This window comes from Lissotriton vulgaris, chromosome 8 (genome assembly GCF_964263255.1).
Source record: "Lissotriton vulgaris chromosome 8, aLisVul1.2, whole genome shotgun sequence".
In the NCBI taxonomy this organism is placed as follows: Eukaryota; Metazoa; Chordata; class Amphibia; order Caudata; family Salamandridae; genus Lissotriton; species Lissotriton vulgaris.
In genome coordinates, this window is record NC_141696.1 from 572,266,742 (window position 1) to 572,289,786 (window position 23,045).

Consider the following 23,045-nt stretch of genomic DNA (forward strand, 5'->3'; position numbering starts at 1 on the left):
CAGCCAGGGAATTGGTGAAGAGTGCCTGGACATCATGTGGACTGGCAGAAGAGGAGAGGCATGAACGAGCAGGGTGTGTGGTGAGGGCAAGCGGAGAATTGGCGAAAAGCGCCGGATCGTCTTGAGCACCAGAGAAGAGGCGAGTCTTGGACGCGCAGTGTGTGTGTCGAAGTGCAACCTGAGGTGCTGGTGAGGAGTGCCTGGTTAGGGTGTGCACCAAAGTGAAGTTAAGTCTCCACAGTGCTGAGGGCGGGTCTTGGTGTGGACTGAGATCGCCGGAGTTAGGGCCAAGTTATTGGGACCCACAGAGTCATTCAGCAGTGGCCCGGACCAACAGCCACGGAAGAACTGAGCCACCGGCCCGAGTCCACCGCAGCCCGTGACAGAGTTCTGGATCAAGGCCCAAGTCAGGGAGGAGAGTGGGATCGCGTACCCCCAGGTAATGTGGATCATCACCTGGGGTGGGGTGCGGGCCCGAAGAGACATTCTCTCGGCCTCCCACTTCAGTCAGCTGTGCGAGCCGTTGCTACGGCTCGGATCCCGGCCCGTGCTGATCCAAGACAGGGCAGTACTGGGGCCGAAGTGGGAAACAGTACTTTTTGTGTCATCATTTGTCATATTACACTTTGCATTATTGCTGCTAATGAACTATCGAACTGTCGTATGACGCCTGACCTCATTTGTGCCTGATAAACTTTATTCTTGATGCGTTACGAGCTGCGTTATTTCTCCCTTGAATATTACCTGATTGTAACATGGCGCATTGCATTATTTCTTCAGTGCACAGTATCTGAGTATAACGTGGCACAGTGTATTATTTCTTCATTGCACCATACAGGATTGTAGCGTGACACATTGCTTTGTTTCTTCCTGGTACAGGGCATGCTGGTGGTGATATGCATTGCATTATTCCTTCAATTGCAAAGTACATGACTGTGGCACTACATATGGCATTGTTTCTCTGTTGCACAGTATAAGAGAATATCTTTACGCATTGCAGTATTGTTTCCTTTTGCAACTTGTGTGATTCTAGCAAAACGACTTGCCTAACCTTTTGGGAAACGGTTAGAAATGAGGTTACCTGTTGATTAGAAGTGGTGGTTGGAATTAGAACCTACCAACCCACCGGAAACATTACTACCCATTCTTATATGTTGATTTTGCATCGTGTGGTCGTATTGTATAATTGCTTAGATAAAGATTATACTTATTTTATCCATACTCGTGTGGAGTCTATTTGTGATGACATCATGGGGTTGCTGTGAGCGTGGTTGCACATACTGAACACTTGTGCCTTGGAGATAAGCCTGGCGGCTCGTGCCAAGCTACTAAAGAGGTGAGCACCGACTCCATGGCAAAGCAGCGCACACTGCTGCTTCGCATTACTTTGTGCCATGAGGGCATGCCAAGGGTGGTGTATGGGCGTTCCCATGCAACCACCCAGGGTTTCTCACGCTAAACCCAATTGACCAAGTACAGTAGAGTGGCTTTAGTGTGAGAAAACTGCTCCCTTTTAAACTAGGCACAAGGAAGGAGAAATGCTTTGATTTAGCCTTCCTTTTCATACTTTGCATGTGTGCTGCACAGTGCAGCCCACATAAAAAATGGGAAAAACTTTCCCTCATGTCTAGGCATAGTATTTTGTACAGGAAGGGTATCCTTCCTGTACAAAACCTATGCTAGACTCACACACACACTCCAGCGCTATGGCGCTAAGGTGGTGCGTGGCACAAAGCAGCTGTAATCAGCGCCGGTGCAAGGGAAAGGGGAGGAGAGAGACATAGGTTTGGAAATATGGCACTCTCCTGCGCTTTTCCTGTTGTGCAACAAAACTCAGCCTCGTGGGAGGCTGCGCCGTGTTACATGGAGATTTGTTCAATCTTACCCTAAGGGGTCTATTTAGTAAGTTTTAGTGCCGTGTTAGCAGCACAAAAGTGATGCAAAATGACTCCAAATTTCTTCTTTACTAATTTACTTTCCAGCACTAAACTTGTTTATCACTGAGAGTTCACATGAACGTAACGCAAAGCAGCACATTGCGCTGCTTTGCATTACATAGCACCAAGGGGGTGTACCATGGGTGATGCATGGGTGTTCCCAAGCAAACACCGAAGGTTTCTGATGCTAAACCCTATTTACTTCAAAAGTAGACACAGCTAAACATCAGAAAATCGCGCCCATTTCAGATAGGTACTATCACGAAGAAAGGGTTGTATTTCTCCTTTATGCAGCACTATTCAAAGAAGGTGCACAAAGTTCCCCTAGGGAGTAATGTTAATATAGCGGGGTGAGATTCCTTCCTCTCTCCGGAAGTGGTTATTAGTGAAAGTCAGGGGCAGACGTCCCTTGTCGGAACTAGGGATGCCTCACACAATAGACTGGTTTAACGGCTACTGTCATATCACCAGCCAATTGTCTCATGTCATCATCGGCTTCCTGCTCCTACGTCAAGCCGGCGCTGCAATGCCTGACGGGTAGCACTTAGTGCTACACTTTTACGGAGATCTTTTGTTCCTGGCCGTTTGATTGAGTGAGTGTGAGGGGCCCGAGTCGTGAAGTAGTGAGCGGGAGGTGGGGTGTATTAAAAAAGGTTAGTGTAGTCTACTCTTGTCACTTTATTCATGTAGCTAACTACCTTATCTAAAAGCAAGAGGGGTATGGGGACTCAGCCAAACTATGGGTGGGAGACCCGTTCGACCCTCATTAGTGATCAGGTCAACATGTTTCATGCCATCACGGCAATTCGTCAGGACCTAAATAGTGCTCATAAACTGGAAAACGAGCCCTGGTTGGGCTGGGGAGTGTAGCAGATACTACCTGAAGGGTCAGAGACTGGAACAGGAAGAGTTCCTCTGTTGCAATCCGCCCCTCAGTAGCTGTAGACGGTCCCCATAAACTGCTTAGGTGGGGCACGCACTATCAACTGATACTCTTACTGGTGCAAGGAGGTTACCTCTGCACCTAAGCCCACCAGACCGGCGCTCGGTCGTGAAGCAGCTTGTCCTCCTTTATGCAGCACACATACAAAACCTATGCTAGAGTCAAAGAGACACCCATGCACTATGGTGCAAAGGTGTGTTCATGGCACACAGCATCCATCCCATTTCTGCGACAGCGCTAAGGAGAGTGTCACATTTTTTTAAATATGTCACTCTCCTGCTCTGTCCTTCTCACACAGTGCTGCACTGCATTTGCGGCTGCTGCTTGCGCTGCGTGAGATTCCAGTAAATGCTTTCTTTAGTAAGCTAACAGTCTGGAGCCAGTCATGGTGGTTTTGATGCTGGAACTAGCAGTGCCTCAAATGACAGAAACACATTCTGAATGCCGAGTTGGAGTCAAGAGGTTCGCAAAGGAGGCATGCTTCATTTTTTGGTGGATGCCGTATTACGGCCAACCTCTAAATGAGACCTTTTAGAGCTATTCCTAAGTGATTTGTCTGAAATACAAATGGGTACATGAAAAGTATCTAACAGTGCACTAGATTTTTCATGTTCACATAAGTGTTACTGAGGGAGCGCGCCATGTTTGTTGTCCTAGTTGCATCAAAACAAATATCATTAACATCTGGTAGAGAGATTATTATGAAACTATACTATGGTTTGCTTCATTGTTCCTCCTATCTGCATCAAAGGGTTAAGCTTCACCATCATGATAAATGGAGTTTCAAAGAGGTGTTTTGCTGGGGCTGCGCACACAGTTCAAGTTGGATTGGCCTAGCTCCTGGAAGCATTAACGTTTCTTTGGGGAACATGCTGGGGGTGTATCTATGTATTTTTCTTTGTATAGTGTGTCATTTCAGATTTTCCCCTGTGACTTTTTTTTTTAAAGGCTTCTTTTATATAGAACTCTATGCTATGCTGAAGGAAGTTGAAAAGATGGCTTCAACAGGGTGCCTCCCCTGTTGAAAGATCATGATTAATTAGCAAGAATTAAGTTAATGTTACTTGGGTGCTCTCAACCCAAAAATAGAGCTGAAATAGCAGGGCTATGTAGGACAATCTACACACAGTCAATGTGTGAAGTCATATTTAACTATGAAGAGATGCCTCAGCAAGCATGTAGTTTCAAAGTAAAGCTGGGTGTATTCCAAACAAGAAACTTCAGCCACCACAGCACAACCTTTATCTTTCCCTTTCCTTAACATTTTTCCCTCTTTCAACAACAATACACTCTCATAACGAACCTTTAATTGTACATGAAGCACCTACAGACCAGAGATATCAACTATATACAAAGGCAACAAAAAAATATAAGACAAAATGCCTTTAAAACCTTTGTGTATTAAGTGTGTTACAGTCCCTATTGAAATCCAACGCATATACGCGGACCACAAATGCGTCAAAAGTTATATTCTTTCATATAAAGGGATTGAGCCTCTCTGTCAAGGAAACAAAGACGATTGTGATACACTAAAAAGGGAGATTGCAATGGCATAGAAGACTAAAATATCCTTTAATTAAGTCATCTAATGAAAATTAGTGAGTGATAGGCGTAATACGAGGAAAAAAAGAATACACCTATAACATAATATAAGGTTAGTATCCAAGAAAACTAGACTTAGTGTTGTGACCTCAGAAGTGGATTGGGTGTCTATGGTTGTGTACAAAATGTCAGAGAGTTGGGTCTTACAGTGGGAGTTGACATTCATTTACATAAGGAAGGGATCCTTGATAGGCAATCCCAATGTATTGCTAGAATATCTATATCTCACAAAGCAATTACACAATGTATATGCATCAGTATCACCAGCATTTTATCGACAAGATGTCCAACTGGAATCAAAAGTGAAAACAATGAAATGTACCCATTGAAAACCTCTCTAGGTTTTGCTAAAGACACTCACCCACTCTATTAGTGGCAAGCCTCATCATCGGGTCTCAATCTGGTCCCTATAAACCAGGATGGGCTCAACCATATTTCAGGTAGTACTCAAAATTTTATTTCACCAGAAATCAAATCATGCTCCTTCATCAACAGATATGTAATACTGGAAACATTATATGAGATACTTTCATCCCCAAACTGAGTGTCAGTTGATACCATTGTTGTAATTGCTGTACAAAATTTAATAAAATAATTTGGATTTATATGAAAACATTCAGAAATGTGAAAATGCAAATAACCAATATAAAGAATGCAAGACAATTCATTTCCATCTATTTTTATCTTTCAGTATTTATACCACACGAGGAAGCAAATAATGTATTAAAAACACGGCAGAAGCGGGCAAATAGCATTTTTGAAGAGATAATGATGAAAGCATCACTTGAGCGTGAATGCATGGAAGAGACATGTTCCTACGAAGAAGCCAGAGAAGTATTTGAAGATGATAAGAGAACTGTAAGTAGAATTTATAACATTAGATTAGAAACATTCTGCTTTTGATTTACTTTTGTAATACATTTTCTGGTAGCCACACTAAGCCATTAGAGCTTAATTTTTCTTAGCATTTGGCAATGTCTCAGGAATTTAGAACAGAGCTGCCACTAAAATACGTAGTGCCTCTGAAGATCAGTAGTGGCTGTGATGTCTGATGTGTATGTAAGGAGACTGGTGAAACGCGAATTTTCCTGGATAGTATGGGCATTGGTAAAGACAGTCAGAGTTCAATCGACAAAGCCCATTGTGACTGAGATGCACTACAAAGCTGAAAAAGCGTTCTTCCCTGCTTCACACCAGATTCCCTGTGAGATAGTCCTCTTTGTGCCCATTGTATTGGTGCTGCCTAATATCATTGGAAAATTGAGCTAAAGAAGACTTAAAGGCGCATAACTGATTTTGTTGCATTGAAAAGGCGCATAACTGATTTTGTTGCATTGATTTATATGGCTGCATCAACCCCAAAAGAGCATCCATGTCCACTTAACTGTGGCCACCTTGAGACGTCTGACTATGAATGGTTGTGCTACTAACACTTCTGCATAGAGCCCCCACCAACCAACTAGATGAAGTGTACCCTATTTGAGATTGCTGCTGCGAGCTACCATGGATTGACTTGCCCTGTTTTTTGGACTGTTTTGGCACCAGTTTAATGAAGAGACACAATGGCTCCTGATCACAGCAGCCACATCTGGCAAGTGAGCACCCTGAGCATCCAACAAGATTTGGAAGCTCTACCAAGTCGACACATGCTAGCTGTGAGCTTCTTTTCTAACCACTGCATCTCCCCTCCTGAAATGGGCAATCTCTCAGATATCATTGGGTGAGTCAAATGTTCCTGAAGCCCTGCACCTGCTGGAATTAATACCTGTACCTCAGTTTCTAAATCAACATTCTATGCAGATGTAAACCCTTACTGCTAAACATTGTTACCACCTGAGAGTCAAAGGCCGAATAGGGAGACATTTAGTGATCTGCATAGCTTTTCCTGGCCTTCTGCCGCTGGCCGCGCGACACGAAGGGGAGATCACGCGAGACAGCGTCTTAGTTCCACATGCCGCGCGAAGCAGAACAATAGCGCGCCGCCCCCTTTGCAACAGCCAATGAGTGGCGAGACTTGCGAGCGGGAGGCGGGCTCACGGGACGACCTATAACTAGCAGGGCTAGCATTGCTCGGTCTTTTCCGGTCACGTTTCCTGGGCTGCTCTGCGCTGTTGTTCATGGTGTGTCCGTCGTGCGCCTGCCGGCCTCTCGGGTCTTGCGTCGGGTATTCCCTCGTCCGGTTTTGCGGTGAGTGCTGGTTCCGGGGTTCTGTGTTCAGCTTGCGGGGGCTGCGTTGGAGGGGCACAGAGCGGGAGGAGGTGAGGAGCGAGAGCGGCGGTTTGTGTGGCCTAGGGGGACCGAGGGGGAGCGGGCCGGGCAGTGTCTGTAACCGGCTCCTGAGTTGTGAATAGAGTGTGGTGCCTGGTTTCATGTTCGGCATCTAAATGGCGGGCGCGTTGAGTCGAGGACTGGGCGTCTTGGTCCTGCGCGCGGAGGGCATGTCGACGTTTTCTGGTGAGCCGTGAAGATGGGTGCCGGTTATTTTGCACTCAGACGCTGGGTTGTTGTCAAGCAGATGTTGAATTGATTGCATCTCTGGGGTTGAACACCTTTTGTACGAGGTGCTCAGAGATAAAGTGGGTAAACGAAGTGCTCAGGCGGAGTACAGGGCGATCTGGAAGCAGATGGACAGTAAGGGTACCTCTGCAGCAGAAGGATACAGTCAATACCTCTGCCTGGCACAGTAGGGGTGCCTGAGCCAAGAACCTGGAGCCGAGGGGGTTCCAGGAAACAGCGTCGGCGCCCCGTTAGTCCTTCGGGCGGTCGGGGGGCCTGAACCGACCGGGGGTGTGCCTCATCGCTCCGCCCTGACAGGGGGGGCGGGAGTACAACGAAATAAAGTAACGTATTGCACCGTCAAGAGCACCGACTTACCGTGCAAATTGGCTAATTAGGCATGCGGGTCAGCGAGGGGCTGCCGCATTGGATCGCCTGTAAGATGACCCACCTTATCTGCTACTTGTTATGCAAAATAAACCTGCACCAACGTTCCCCACACTTATGTCTCATGAGTCTCCTTGGTATGAAAGTGGTATGGGGCTCAAGGTGGAGCGAGCGCTGGCAGTGTGGGCACTATGAGACCCAGAGATAACAGAAAATGCTTGTCACAAGGATTATCCAGCCCCCAGGTTCTGGAGAAATGGCCTGATGATCGACGCTGACAGAAAAGCTTTAACTTTGAAACTCCTGCCCATCAAACTCCCCCAAAATTAGAAATATCTAAAAAGGGAAGACGGTCCCTGCTGCGAAGAAGCAGCAGTCCATGTTCTAGAGAAAAAGGTGTCAACCCGTTCACGACAAATGGCTTGTGGGAATCCTCACTATATATATTATACCCTAGCATGGGGCTACAAATACTGGAACGTACAAAGGGGGTGCCATTCTTTAGCACCAGACCCATTTTGCACCAAGCAAACATAGCAAGAGAGTCTGAACCTCTGTGGCAGTGCTTGGGGATTGGGTTCCTCCCAGAAGTAAACTCTGAAAACACTAGGCTAAACGCAGCAGACCTGATTTAAAAACCAATGGCTTGAAAATTCAGAAATCTACTGCTGAAGAGTTCTTTCCACATTTGGAGTTAATTCGTGACTTTTATTGGATTCACAAAAAAGTTCACGAGTCCACCTGGAAATATGTGGCAGTTGTAGATATCCAAGAATAGTTAATCCACTACCCCTCGGCGATATGAGATAGTGGGTGGATTGTGGAATGTTATGGTTTTGTGATGTGAGTGAACTGGAGAGCTGGAATTTGGTGGGTTGATAGTAGTTTTAGTATTATGGTGAGAAAACGGTTTTTGTTCTTACAAAGAATTCTTTGTATTTTTAGTTGCTGTTAGACGTTAAAATGTCTGAAAGTTACTGTGGAAGTACGGTTTGAAATCTCACCCACATCTCTAAATGTGTGAAGAAAGACAATGATGAGACGAAGCTAAGTGATGAGAAGATTAATGACATCTCGGCAGCGGTAGAAGATTGTGTAGGAGAGAATGAGAAGGCCATCTAGTTAATATAAAGAGTATGTGATGAGTAGGGAGTGTTAATGTTCTTAAAAGTTTTATGTATCATGGGTTATTGTTGTAAGGTGAAGATGTGTAGAGGTTTGAGCGATGTGAGGAAGCAAAATACACATGTAGCATGTGATGTGGATGGGCAGGAATGCTTGAATGTGGCATGTTGGAAATTAGTATGATAATGCTATCAACATTCCCCAGGGAAACTTGTATACTTTACAATTAGATAACATTATTGAGCTCATGCTCTTTTAAGTATAATAAAAGACATATTTCAAAGCGTAAATAATTAAGTCACAAAGGCCCACATGCATCAACCTATTTAGGAAGTGCAAACGGTGCGAATCGCAAAATTCGGCCGTTTGCGATTCCTAAATAGGTTTCTGGGATGCATCAAGCATTTTTGGTGAAATCGCTATTTTTAGCGAATTCCAAAAATGCGATTGCTTTTAAGGAATCGCAAATTTGCGATTCCTTAAAAGCAATGCATGAATAATTTTAAAATTGCGAATTCTCAAATCTGGGGTGTAAATTACCACGAGGTTGAACCTCGTGGTAATTTGCGAAAATGTGTTAATTTGCTCTAATTTGCATTTCAAAACACTGTCATGTTACAGACACACATGTCCTTAGGACATGTGTGTTTGAAACATGCACTTCAAAATACATATCAGGGGTGCAGGGGGGTCCTTTCGAACCCCCCCTGCACCCATGGAATGCATCAACATTTTGCGAATTCTAATTTGCGAATTCGCAATTCCCATTGATGCCTATGGGCCTTTTGGGCCATAGGAATCAATGGGAATTGGGAAATCGCAAATTGGAATTCGCATAATATTTGCGATTCGGTAAAAATTGCGATTTTTACCGAATCGCAAATTTTATGCACTTACAATCATGCATCCCGTTTTGCGATTCCTTATTTGCGAGTCGGTAAAAATCGCAAATTAGAAATCGCAAAACCGGACTTTGATTCATGTATCAAAAAGATCCCAATTTGGTGGCTGTTCATCTACGAACAACACCAAAGTGAAAACAGTCAGAGCAAGTCAGTGCTTATAAGTGATGGTTGCGCAGAACCACCATGCAGTGGAGAAGATACTAGACATGCTGGTGAGCCCCGACCCACATCACAATCCTAGAAATAGGGACTAGAGGGATCAGGCCTAAGGGGTATCAGGAGGGCAGTCAGGAGGAGTGACCTATTCAGGGGAACAATCCAAAAGATTAGGCAATATAAGTGGATAATGTTGGTCAGCTTGACTCCCAGTCACCAAGAGTATATTCAAACAGTTAGTTCATAAAGCCAGTTATTATTCGAGGTACTGGGAATACATTTGTTAGAAGGGAAGCTAAACCATTACAATGCAAGAAGGTTGTAGTCCAAGAGAGATCCTATTTACTGACACCAAGGGTTATAAAAGAGAACTGCATCTGTGCTCCGCCTTGCAACTAGTGTGGAAAGGTTATTCTACATTGGGTGTTATCATGCAGTGCTTGCATTCCTAGAGATGCTTGTTTCAGCAACTGAGGCAGGAAGATGCAGTCTTGACCTACAGAAAGTGCATGATTAATAACGTCAGTTTTATATAGCTGAGTTTTAAAAGTGTTATTCTGTGTCCCATGATACATTAATGAACAAAAGGAAAAGAAAATGTTCAGGCTGGCTTTGCTTAGGTGGGCCGTTTGTGGACTCAACCCAATAGTCTTGACTATCATCCTCACCATCTGATGTCTCATTATAACCCTCTGACATTCCCAAATCTGTATTGTATTGTGTGTTGTATTGTACTTATGTGACAAAATGTTTCTTTGTTTTTCAGATGGGATTTTGGAATGTATACACAGGTAAGGAACTTTGAAACGTGTCAAGTAATATATTAATGGCAACTACAATTAACATCCCTATGTATTTTCTGTGCCACAGTGCATAGTAACAGTGAGAGTTTATTGTTTATAGACGCAGACCAGTGCGTATCCAACCCCTGCCAAAATGGCGGACGATGTGATGATCAGTACCAGTCCTATGTGTGCCAGTGTGCAGAGGGTTATGAAGGACGAAACTGTGAACAAGGTAAGATGGTGCCAATATCTAATGTCTTTAATAATTGGTGTTGTAGTGGTCTTATAGATAATGGCATTTGAGTGCATCTAAGTTTGTAATTATATTGCCACAAAAACATTGCAGACTGCAGAATGATGCACATGTACGTACAGCCTTCAACTCAGCTCATGAAATTATGTGGTGTTGTGTCTTGGATATCTACCAAGATAGAAGCTGGTCTTTAAATCTCCATGTGGACCAGGCAGCTTAAGCCCATATTTTACCCATCAACTGTGGCTATTAATGTTGATGTCGGAAATCGGGGACATTCTGCAGCTACTGGCCAACACTATGGGCCTGTTTCTGATGCGGTTAGGAAAGCATTCCCACCTAGGGCCTGATTCTGATGCGGTTAGGAATGCCTCCTAATGGCATTTGCTCGTTCCAAATCGGATCGGGAACGTGTCTTCCCGACCCAGGGCCCAATTATGATGCAGTTAGGAACATATGCTCCCATTGAAGTCCATGGGGATCCAACCAAATCGTATCTGGAAGCATCCGGATGCCTCGTACTCCGTCGGTCAGACTCTCCCGATATGAGTGGGTTCGAAACCATTTCCAAACCGCATCAGAATCAGGCCCTTTATGTGCTGAGCCAGTCACAAACTGACAGGAGAAAATTATGCTCTGGGTTGCAATAGAGACTCCGAGATTACCTAGAACAGTTTAGGAGCCCACAGCAAACTACAGTCCAACAACAATAATGTGCTCAAAAGTTCGACCGACCACACCCACGAAGATCATAAGAAAGAGTCTACAGCTTATAAGTAGCTACCTGTTTTAGTAGTATAGCAGGTATCTTTATCCTAGAATGAGTGTGTGATGAGTAATAACCATATGGAATATCTCAATCCAACACTACGGAAGGTAGGAGTGCCGGAATAGCATGTTTAATTCCACCAGAAAGAACCAGAATTACCTGGAGTGAACCAACAGGATAATCAACGAAAGATCAGCAGAGGGCTAACACAGAATCAGTGAGCTAGCCAGATGTCCTCGGGGGCCAATGGTAAATGGTATTTGCCAGAAGATGGCCAAGAAGGCAGTCAGTGCGAAAGCTGCAGGGAACCAGAACATCATTAGAAAACTAAAGGAACAAATAGAATGTAAAGGGCAGCAAACAGAAATATGGGAAAAATCTGCAGGTTGCAATCAGTAGCAGAAGAGAACTTGCAGTGAGTTTTCTGAGAGTCAGCAGGCAGACTGATGTGAATGCCAGCTGGTGCCAACCAATGTCACCAGTGCCTGTTCAAGCTACCTCAAGCAGGGGAACAAGCATTCCACTGTGTATTTTATAATTCTATTGTGTTCAGGTATTGCAAGGCCATGGATACAACAAGAATGGCAGCCCTGGAAACAGCAGAAAACGATTCTGGCTGTACCAGCGGGAATCCTAGTACCTGTAACAATAAATAAACCATCACAGAGACGAGATAAAGTTAGTGCCCACTTGACTAGTTTCACTGATCGTGACATTACTGTGGTAGACTGATTAAAGATAGCTCAATTCCACTTACCCATAACCCACACTTAGATTTTTTAAATCCAAATGTAGCCTTACCATTTTATCTGAAGAATAAAGATTTGGCGTGTCACCACACTCAACATAGAAAGAGCACAATAGGTTAAGAAACAAGCTTTCACAAGAAGCCAATATTTCTACCTTGGAGAGGTGACATAGGCCAGGCTGTGAGGCGAAACACTTTATCTGTCTGCGAGACAGCATTCCAATTCATGACAGGTCTTCTCGACTATCCACAGGGGCATAGAGACTATCCAAAGACATATTTAAGAGTTGCTAATTCTAGCATTATTTCTAGATCTTGAAGCCTATATTATTCGCCTGGGGTGGTAGGGAATTGTGATGTGGTAATACGCATTAACTGTGTGAAGCATAACAGAAGAACTGTACTTCTAATAGCTGTATACCACCCCAAAAATAGACAAAGCCTTACATGATTTGACACAAAGCAAATACTTTGAGAAGTGCACAGTGCTAGAATTTTATTAGTCCAGGAGGTAAAGTAAAACTGACTTTGTCTTTTTGGGTTGCATAAACTTAACAGGATGCCCTATGGCTTATCAGGAATATCTTGTATCTTCCACCTTATGGAAATATACTTGGTGTTATGAGAAGCTGGTGGAAAGGCTTGTGAATTAAGCCAACATCATAGTACTTTACTAGCCATTCGTAGAATATGGCCAGGGATTGATTACATCATTAGGCATATTAAAGGATCAAGGTTTGAAAATATCATTGGAGAAGTGCCAGCTCTACAGAAGTAATATCAAATATATATTGAATGCCTAAATTAAGCAAAAACGTGATAACTGTCATTCCTGCTAAAATTGAGGCATCTCACAGGTGTCCCAGTTCAAATATTCTCGTATTCGTGAAAATGTACACCAGGCTTTGGCAAAATCAGGAAACTGTTAAATCAACTCACTAAGTGTTAGCCACCAATTCTCAAGACACTATTTATATGAGGAAAAAAGTTGTGGATTTGAGATGGATTGTCTCTGTTGTCAGCAAGTATTCAATAAATTATTCAAGAACTTATGGGAGCAACAGTACTAGCCTTTGCAGATCCTTGACTGCTTTTAAATGTCACATACTATTGCCAGATTTGATAGATGGCAGCAGGCACTGATTAATTGTTTATGTGTTTGCAGGCGCAGGGCACCAGTACTCATTGTTGGGGACCTGGATTTATTTGTATTCATTAGATTATGACTCAGAGTAAAAGAGAAGAGAGAAAAGCAGAAACTGGAGAATAATGGTGAAGAGAAATATAGTGGAACAGTAACAAAGGGAGAAAGCACACGTTCAGAAGAACCTGCGAGGGTGAGATAAAGAAACAGGTAGCGTAGGTAAGGGATGAATTAGGCATAGAGTGGAATAAAAGCTAGATAGCCTTGGAATTCAGCTACTCTGAAATTCGGCAGCAGCCTTGGAACCCGATCTCTTATTTTTTAGTTTATTTACAAATTAACCACTGAGACAAGGCTTATATCAAAGAAGGTGTAAGGAAACCAGCCCACTAAATTTTGATGATTTTTTTTTTGAAAAATGTTTTTATTGCGGAAAGCAGATCGGAAGTACAATCAGGTAAGTCTACTTCTAGGCACTAATAATTGAGAAATAAGCAAACTGATCATACAGGGTAAGACACAGCTGTGTAGCCTACAGCCCGGGGGCCAGGCGGCGTAAAACGGAAAATACCAACATATAGAAACAAAAACGTGTGCATGAAATATACGTGCACTGCTAGTATCCGCTGTTTTGTCTGTCCCCCCACCCTCGACTTCCGCCAATCCCGTCTCTCATTTTCCTTTATAATTCGTGTTTTCAAGAAAACCACAGTCCAACATAACAACAAAACAATGCCCTCCCCCCATACTTGGCATTGCTAAGAGAATACGAATAAATAGTTTGGTTACCTACTCATGGCCCATTTGGGTACAGACATCACAATCGCAATCATAAGCGGATTGCTGGTAATCAAAGCAAATCACAAATTAATACAATACGGAACATTCGCACGCGTCCAATAGGGCACTACCCCAGATCAGGTCCCTCCGCCCCGCCCCCCACCGCATCCTCCTCGGAGCCCGACTCCTCGGGGGTAAACAGGTCAGCACTGGTGGCATCCGAGTCATCACAGGCCAACCCCTCAGCATACATCATTCCCCATGCTAACAAGTCCTCCTGGAGCCTCTCATCTCGGCGCGTGCGCTGCATATGTGTTTCCTCAGCCAAGGACCATTCCCTAAGATCACGAAGCCACAGGGACAACTCAGGGGCCCTCTGCCCCATCCAAGTAATAGCCACGCGTCGCCTCGCCAGCAGCAACTGTAGCAGCTTATATGACAAATTCCTCTTTTTGGGCTTGGGGACCAGGGCCAAGAGACAATGAAGCGGAGTCAGGGTAATCCGGAGGTCCGTGACACAGCCAATGTACTCCACTACCTCCATCCAGAAGCTACCGACGAGCGGGCACTCCCAGGCTAAGTGCAGAAACCCAGCTCTTCTCGCCCCACACCTAGGGCAGGTATCTGGCCGATCCGCAGAGATACGGTTCAGGGAGACCGGGGTCATGTAAGTGCGATGCACAAAATTAAAGTGAATCAGCTTAAACCGCGCATTGCACAACACTTTCCGAGTCAGGAGCCCAATACGCTTGCATTGTCCCGGCTCCAGAGCAATCCCCAGGTCCACCTCCCAGGCCGCCCAAGATGGCGCGACCGGCGGAGAGGAATCACGTCGCATGGCTGAGTACAGTAATGTGATCAACCGCTTCCCCCTGCCACAGGAAAGAAGAATGTTGAGGGTGTGGGTCAACGGGGGCGCCTCTGGGAACTGGGGCCAGGTCGCCCTAGTCATCTCCTGGAGTCCCCTATAGTGCAGGTACTGTCCCCCACGCAGGTCAAAGGCTCCCTCTCAAAGGACACGAAGGAGTCGTCTGGGTAAAGGTCCGCCAGGGTCTCGAATCCGCCGTCCGCCATTCCCGGAAGGACATATTCTCCTCCATAAGCATCACCGGGGCTAGAATCCACACCGGCAGCTCCCTATGAAAGGGGGCCCACCGCAAGATCTTCTTGACAAACCGCTGCCAGACCCCCACAGCATGTCGCACCACATAGGGCAGGTCCTCGTCTGCTCCCCGTCCCTTCATCAGAGCCACCTGCAACGTGGTCTCGTCCGCCCTGCCCGCCAGGAGCCGCAGCTCCCAATTGTCCATGCCCGCGAACCACCTCGCAGCTGGCAGGAGCTGTGCAGCATAGTAATAGAGATCAAATCTCGGAGCCTCTAAGCCTCCTTCCTCCCAGCTCCGGACCACGGTATGCAGGGCAACCCTACTATGCCCGCCTGCCCAGAGCAATGATGTGAGCAGCGTATTGAGTGTGCAAAATATTCGCGGGAGGAGTGGGCACAGCGTATTTTGCAGGACGTATAGCATTCTTGGCAACATCACAATTTTTGCGACCGCTAACCGTCCCATGAGGGAAAGAGGGAGCGTGTTCCAGAAGGACACAGATTGGTGCAGCGAGCGGAGCACCCGGTTAGCGTTGCGGAGCAGCAGTTGGTCATCAGACGAGGCCACCTGGATCCCCAGATAACGGAAGGCCTCTAACTCCCATCTCAGCCTCAGGCGAGGAAGGCCCAGTCCCAGGTCGACATTACAGCCCGCCAGGGGGAAGATCAAGGACTTTCCAGGGTTGATCCGGAGCCCTGAGGCCGCACCAAAGCGGTCCAACAACCACAATAAAATGGGCAGTGACTCTCTTGGGGAGGTTAAATAAAACAGAGCGTCGTCTGCATAGAGGGAAATCACGATCACAGTATCTCCCACCGTAATACCCCACTGCTCCATCTCCGTGCGAATAGAGACCGCCAACGGCTCTATTGTCAGGGCGAATAGGAGCGGCGACAGGGGGCATCCCTGTTGAGTGCTCCATCCTAAAGTCCACTCCTCAGAACGGGCCGACCCAAGCCAGAACCTAGCCCGGGGTGCACCGTACAGGATCCGGATCCAATTGCAGAACACTCGCCCCAGCCCGGTCATCCGGAGCACCTCCAACAGATACCCCCAGCTAACATTGTCAAAGGGCTTAGCCAGGTCAATCAACACCAGGATTTGGGGATCCTCCCTACCACGCACCTCATGGAGGATATGATTCAGCCGCCGTAAGTTCATACCAGTGTTGCGGCCAGGGATAAATCCACACTGGTCTTGATGGACCAAATGAGCTTGTGTGGTGCCAGCCGGGTGGCCAGTAGTCTGGTAAGAATTTTCACATCTGTATTAATCAGAGTTATAGGCCGGAATGCAGCAGGGTCGCAACTATCTCCTCCTGGTTTCAGAAGCATACAAACCTTCCCCTGATTCATGGTAGGCGGGAGAGTGCCACACTCCAGGGCTTCATTGTAAATCTGTAAGAGGAGGGGGCCTAGGACATCTCCAAACGATTGGTAAAATTCAGGCGGGAAGCCATCTCCGCCCGGGGCCTTGGCCCGCAAAAGCGCGGCCAACGCCACCTTGACCTCCCGGAGCGTCAAAACCGCGTCCAGCTCCTCCTCTGCCTCCTCCGAGAGGGCCCAGAGAGTCAATCCCTGAAGGTAGGGCCGATAGGAGGCCTCCATAACCAAGAGGTCGGCAGCATACACTGCCTGCAGGTGAGATCGGAGAAGTTCAAGAATAGCAGACTCCGAGTGTACTGTGACCCCAGTGGGATCCTGTAGAGCAACTATCCGCTCCGGATCAAATTCTCGCCGAAGAATCCAGGCTAGCATTCGACCAGTCTTGTCCCCCTCACGATGGAGGCGCTGTCGAAATTGGCCTAAAGTATACTTATCTAAACGCGTAACAATGTCATGAACGGACACCTGGGCCTCTCTTTCCGCCTACTGATCCGAGTTAGCGGGATCCGACAGAGACTGACAGCGTCGGAGACGATCCTCCGCGTCTCGCAACACACAGAGCAAGTGCCTTCGGACCCCATAGGTGAGGCCCATGCAGGCACCACACACCAACGCTTTCAGGGCCTCCCATTTGATGGAGTAGGACAAATCACCGTCCCCCCAATTTAGATCTATATAATTTTTCAGGGCCGTCGCCACATGATCTTTTGCCACCTGTTCCTGTAGGAGGTCCATCGGCATCCTCCAAGTCTGAGGGCGGGAGGCCCGGTCAACCCATTGCGCCACGCACGTCACCGGTGCATGGTCCGACAAAAAACGAGCCTGATGGGTAACCGTCAAGGAGAGAGACACAGCAATATTAGCAGCAAGGATACGATCCAGCCTACTATGGGTGCCATGCGTCGGGGTGTAACAGGTGTACAATTACTGTGCAGGATGGCCCATGCGCCACACATCCACAGCTCCCAAATTATGCATCACTTCCTGGAGTCGCGCCGTCATACGCAGCTTCGTGCCAGCTCGAGGAGGGTGTTGGTCCAAATCCGGATCCAAAGCGCACTTAAAATCCCCGAACCAAAGGAAGAGGGCGTCCAGGTCCGAGACAATGAGCTCCTGAAGATGAGTAAAGAAATCAGGATCATCTATAGTTGGTGCATACGAATACAAGAGTAGAAAATCCCTACCATCTAACTTCACCCGCAGCAGCAGGTATCTGCCTTCTATATCTGCTTCAACATACTGGACGGCACAGGGGACCCCAGGCCCCACCCTGGCATAGGTGGAGAAGGAGGAATGAAATAACTGACCTCTCCATTTTTTGGACAGCTTCTGAGCACCCTCCTCATTCAAATGAGTCTCCTGGAGACACGCAACAGAGACCCCATGGCGCCAGAGAAAGGAGAGGACCCTATGTCTTTTAGTGCAAGTGCCCAGTCCGCGCACGTTCCACGTTAAGAATGTGTAACCCATAAGTGGTGATTATGCCCATCCGGGCTGCTATGTACCTGATCTGTGATCCGCCACCCACGGGCCCGAACAATAAAACTCTTGATGCCTTTAACAACACTCCCCAAAAACAACCCCACACCGCCGGACACTTAGGGCCTACAGCATCACCCCTCCAACTCCCCCTGGTCCCCCAACCCCCCCAACTTCTGAACCCCCCCCAAAAAACCCCAACCACCCCCACCCACGAGAAGAATGACAGCAACAACAAAACATGCTACCCTGCCCTCCCCCTGCCAGTGCCAGGACGTACACATTCACCCCATCCACTCCACACCACACTCACACTCAACTCATAGAATCCCCTCCCCCCCCCCCCTCCCCCCCATCCAACTCCCTACGGGACCCAAAACTTATAAAAAGATTCTCCGGACTCATGCAGGGGGGGAACAGCCTCAACCAGCCACTGCTACAGTAGTCATATTTCCCTCCCCCAGCCTCCGACGCAGCTCACACTCATCAAAAAGGGAATGTCACGTCCCATTCAGCCATATGAGGTCAAGTGTCACCAACCACAGGCATCAACTGAAAGAGCAAGAGTACCCAGCGGCTGGACCTAAATTTTGATGATTGAGAGAAAATATCCACCACATTCAAAGTTTAGTCATTAAAATAATTTTTAATTGATGATGCTACCTTATTCCTAACAGACTGGAAAACACTTTGTGGCATATTTAGAATGAAGTAACAGAGTGCGGCGTTGGCCTTCCTGGCTTAAGGCTGCACTCCGCCACTTCATAAATGCAGGGCTGCGCCATATTTAAAACAATACAGTGCAGCCCTACGTTTCTCCCTGTGCTGGCACTAAACTTAGTTGCCTAGTGCCAAGTGCAAGGATGTCTGCCTTGAGGGGAAGATTGTTTATGTGCAGGAAGGTCTCCCTTCCTACACATAAACAATCTTTAAATGACGTTTTGTAACTTTTATGTGTGCTGCTTAATGCAGCACACATAGAAGTTGCAAACTGTCATTTCTTTTTTTTATTGTTTATGTGCAGGAAGGGTCACCTTCCAGCACATAAACAATCAATGGCAATTTGCTGTTTCTTAGTGTGCTGCAAAACACCAATTGCCCTCTCCTTTCATGCTAAATACAGCGTTAAAGGGTGCCTTATTTACAAGGCAGTGTTAAGCCCCTTTAAGTGGCCTAACGCTGACTTGTAAATAAGGCAAAGCCCCTATTGCCATCACAACATTACTGAAAGTGACGTTGTGGTGGCGACATAGGCTTGTAAATATGCCCCTTCATGTCAAAGGAGGAGTGTTATACATAGAAAGACAGGATTCCACAAAATACATATTAACTAGATAAATGGAAACAAATCACTACGTAACAGTGTTTATTTATGCCCTCCATTACTAAAGGCATAAAATCTCTGAAAGACAAGGGAATCAAACTAAAACAAAATGCTATATCTTGCTTGGGATGTAAAACTCAATCACACATCACACATAGGAATGGTACCTGCAGGGAATATCCCAGATCGAAGGGGACAGCCAGAGTGGCCAAAAGGTTCAACCACTATCACTGTGTTCAGTGTGAATCAGTTTAAAGGGGGAATGCCATCCTTTATGGAAGAGGATGTCTCAGACACGTAATAGTGTCATGCTACATCATTGGTATCCTCTCCCCACCCCGATAAGATGGTACTATCAGGGTGGACTCGACCGCTGTGAAGACTATGCAAAAGGAGGGAGTACTTACATAAAACTTACTGGGCAAGGTGGGATCCAGAAAAACTAAAATTGCCTCAAGGTTACTCGGGTCTCACCTTTATTCGCGAGGATTTTGGGTATGACTAATAAGCATTTAGCACAGCGGCAGGGGCGGCTCTAGGCTCATGGGGGCCCTGGGCAGGGAGCGTAGGTAGGGTTCCCCGGAAGAGGAAGTCCAAGCGGGGCAGAGCGCAGAGGCCTGTGAAGAGGGGGGGTCAGGGTGTTTGGAAGTGGAACAGAGCTGGAAGCCCCCAATCCCTGCCAGGGGCTGCCACGCAAATATATATCCATCCTCAGAGGATTATTATATTAAGGATAAATATTGGCGTGGTGGCCCCTGGGGTTTGGTGGCCCTGTGCAGGTGCACAGCTTGCACATGCCTAAGGCCGCCCCTGACAGCGGGTACATTGAGCGCAATAAGCTATGCTCTCTTATCACCTCCATCTCCCATCTTGTAGCTTCCATTTCACTTTTAAGCTCTAAGATTTCAACTTTCCCATTCTCATCAACTCCTCTGGAAAACTCTCACCTTCCCACGAGATGCACCTCGCCCCCTCACACCATTATAGCCAAGCATAACCTGTCATCTGCAAACATCGCTCACTCACACAAGCCCTTGAACGCCACCCTTCTTCAACCAGCATCTCCGAGTAACCCAATTACCTACTCTATTCCAACCATCTCCTCTGTCAGAACCAAGCATCCACCTAAACCCTCCCGTGCACCCCCATATAGATATAATATCCCTATCACCCTTCTTAGCCCAAGTGCCCCCGTCACCAAAACAGTCTCGACAGAACTGCGAAGCCTGCTCCACAACTGCAGATCTGCAATTAAACACAAACTAGAAATCTCTGATACCATCACCCTTCACAATATTGACCTGTTTTTCCTGACAGAGACCTGGTTCAACGATACCTCTCAATCTATGTTTGATCTCCTTATACCCACTGGCTACTCTATTTTCAGGAATGACAGACCTATCAAAGTTGGGGGAGGTGTTGCAGTCATCTTTAGAAACTCCCTTCAACTCAAGGCTTTTCCCATCAGCGCCTTCCGCACTTTTGAATGTCTATCTCTTGAGCTTCAACTTCACCACCGCTCACCCCTTAGATTCCATGTCATATACCGCCCACCTGGCAGTGGCCCTTCGTTTATGGAGGAACTCACTGACTTCATCAGCGACCAATACGCACAAAGTGACAATCAGACCTTCGTGGGTGACTTCAATCTCCACTGGGGCTCCCTGCAAGACTCTTCCGCGAACTTGCTGGCCTCCTTCCTCTCTACAAACGATCTTACCCAACACTGCACAGAATCAACACACTCTAAGGGCTCAATCCTGGACCTTATTATTTCTAAAGCAGGCATGCTTTCTATTGCTACCCCTATTCACGTACACTGGTCTGACCACCTCCTCATTCCATTCTCTCTTCTCCTAGCACACTCTATTACTCTTGGCCAACCTAAGAGGGCTACCTCCTGGTTCAGTGACGCTAAAAATATTGACACTGTTTCCCTCTGTGAATCAGCTTTGCTGTCACTTCCAAGGCTTGACCCGAACCTAGATGTTGACGATCTCACCTCACAATGCCTCTCAGTCCTTGCAGTCGAAATCAATAGCGTCGCTCCTCTCCAAAGCAAAAAGAAAAGGCCCATTCCCTCAGCACCCTGGTTCAGCAAATCCCTATATGAAGAAAGGAAGCACCTAAGACTCCTGGAGAAACAATGGAGGCAAGCACCCTCCACCGATAATTTGGCCACGCTTCGTTCAGCAAGATCCAAGTACCACAAGCACATCTTCCTTGGGAAAGCATCACATTTCAGAACCCTCCTTGACTCAGCCAAAAATAGACCCAAAAAACTATTTGATCTCATCAAGAATTCTAACTACTCTCCCCCTACCTCCAAATTGGAGGATTCTACAAAGAAAGCTGCTGAGTTTGCAGTGTTCTTTGACGAAAAAGTGAAATTACTTGTGGTTCAGGTCGCTCATCCTACCCCTCCAGAGGAGCGCAAATCACTAGCCATCTGGCAGAACTTCGACCCCATCTCTGAAGATGTCCTCCTCAAGTGCATCCTCGAAACAAAGCCCTCCAACCACTCGCTCGACCCCATCCCTAGTGCCATTGCCATTGACTTCTACACCCTTTCTCTTCCCTATTGGACCACTCTGGTCAACCTCTCCCTCTGTCAAGGCTCCCTTCCTGTTCCCTTCAAAACTGGGCAGGTCACCCCTCTGCTTAAAAAACCCACTGCGGATGCGAATGACCTCAACAACTTCCGCCCCATCACTAACCTACCCTTTGTTGCGAAGATCACAGAAAGATGTGGTGCGAAACAACTTTCTCGTCATATCAAGTACAATGATCTTCTTGACAATTTTCAGTCCGGCTTCATCCAAAACTGCAGCACTGAAACTGCCCTGCTGCAAGTGATCGATGACGCGCTGCGAATACTAGACTCGGGGTGGGTCTTGTCTTCTAATTCTCCTTGACCTTTTGGCATCCTTTGACACTGTTAATCACAACACCCTCCTCAACACTCTTCAACAGAGAATGGGCATTGAGGGGACTGTGCTTAAATGGTTTGCTTCTTTCCTTTCTGATAGATCCCAAATGATCAAAATAGCGGACAGTCTTTCATCGCCTTTGGCGGTGGGTCAAGGTGTTCCCCAAGGCTCTATTCTTGCACCCACATTGTTCAATCTCTATTTGGAACCTCTGGGAAATCTCCTAAGTAAATCTGGGGTCAACTATCATCTCTACGCAGACGACACTCAAATCTACCTCAAGGTTGCCTCCACTCACGATCTCTCTGTCCTAAGCTCTACCTTCGACTCCATTCATAACTGGATGTCAATACATCAACTGATTCTGAACCCCTCCAAAACTGAATTCCTCCTCCTCTCCTCCTCACTTTCTCCTCCCCCGGTTCAATCATGGATGGACCAGATGAATCTGCTGAACAATAAACCCATCATTGTCGACAGCGCAAAATCCCTTGGTGTCATACTCGACACAAAACTCAATCTACTCTCCCACATTAATTCAATTGCAAAGTCTGCCCGATACCAACTGCGCCTTCTTTGGGGGATTCGTCGCTTCTTCACGGAGCATGACCTTAAAACCCTGGTCCAATCGCTGGTCCTCTCCAGACTGGACTACTGCAATTCTCTTCTGACTGGCCTCCCCAAATCCCACCTATCCCCCCTTAAGTCTGTTCTACATTCAGCAGCTCGTTTCATTTATGGGGCCAAAAGAAGCGACCACATCACTCCCATGTTATCCTCCCTCCTCTGGC

The 23,045-nt window shown here is 46.6% G+C and overlaps 1 protein-coding gene across 1 annotated transcript in view; it reads left to right on the forward strand.

The window, feature by feature from the left end:
* F7 (coagulation factor VII) overlaps nt 1-23,045 on the forward strand; it is a 236,896-nt gene that overhangs the window by 23,338 nt on the left and 190,513 nt on the right. The window contains exons 2-4 of the mRNA XM_086934404.1: nt 5,174-5,340; nt 10,318-10,342; nt 10,455-10,568. Coding sequence (XP_086790530.1) covers nt 5,174-5,340; nt 10,318-10,342; nt 10,455-10,568 — 306 coding nt within the window. The remainder of the gene's footprint in view (nt 1-5,173; nt 5,341-10,317; nt 10,343-10,454; nt 10,569-23,045) is intronic.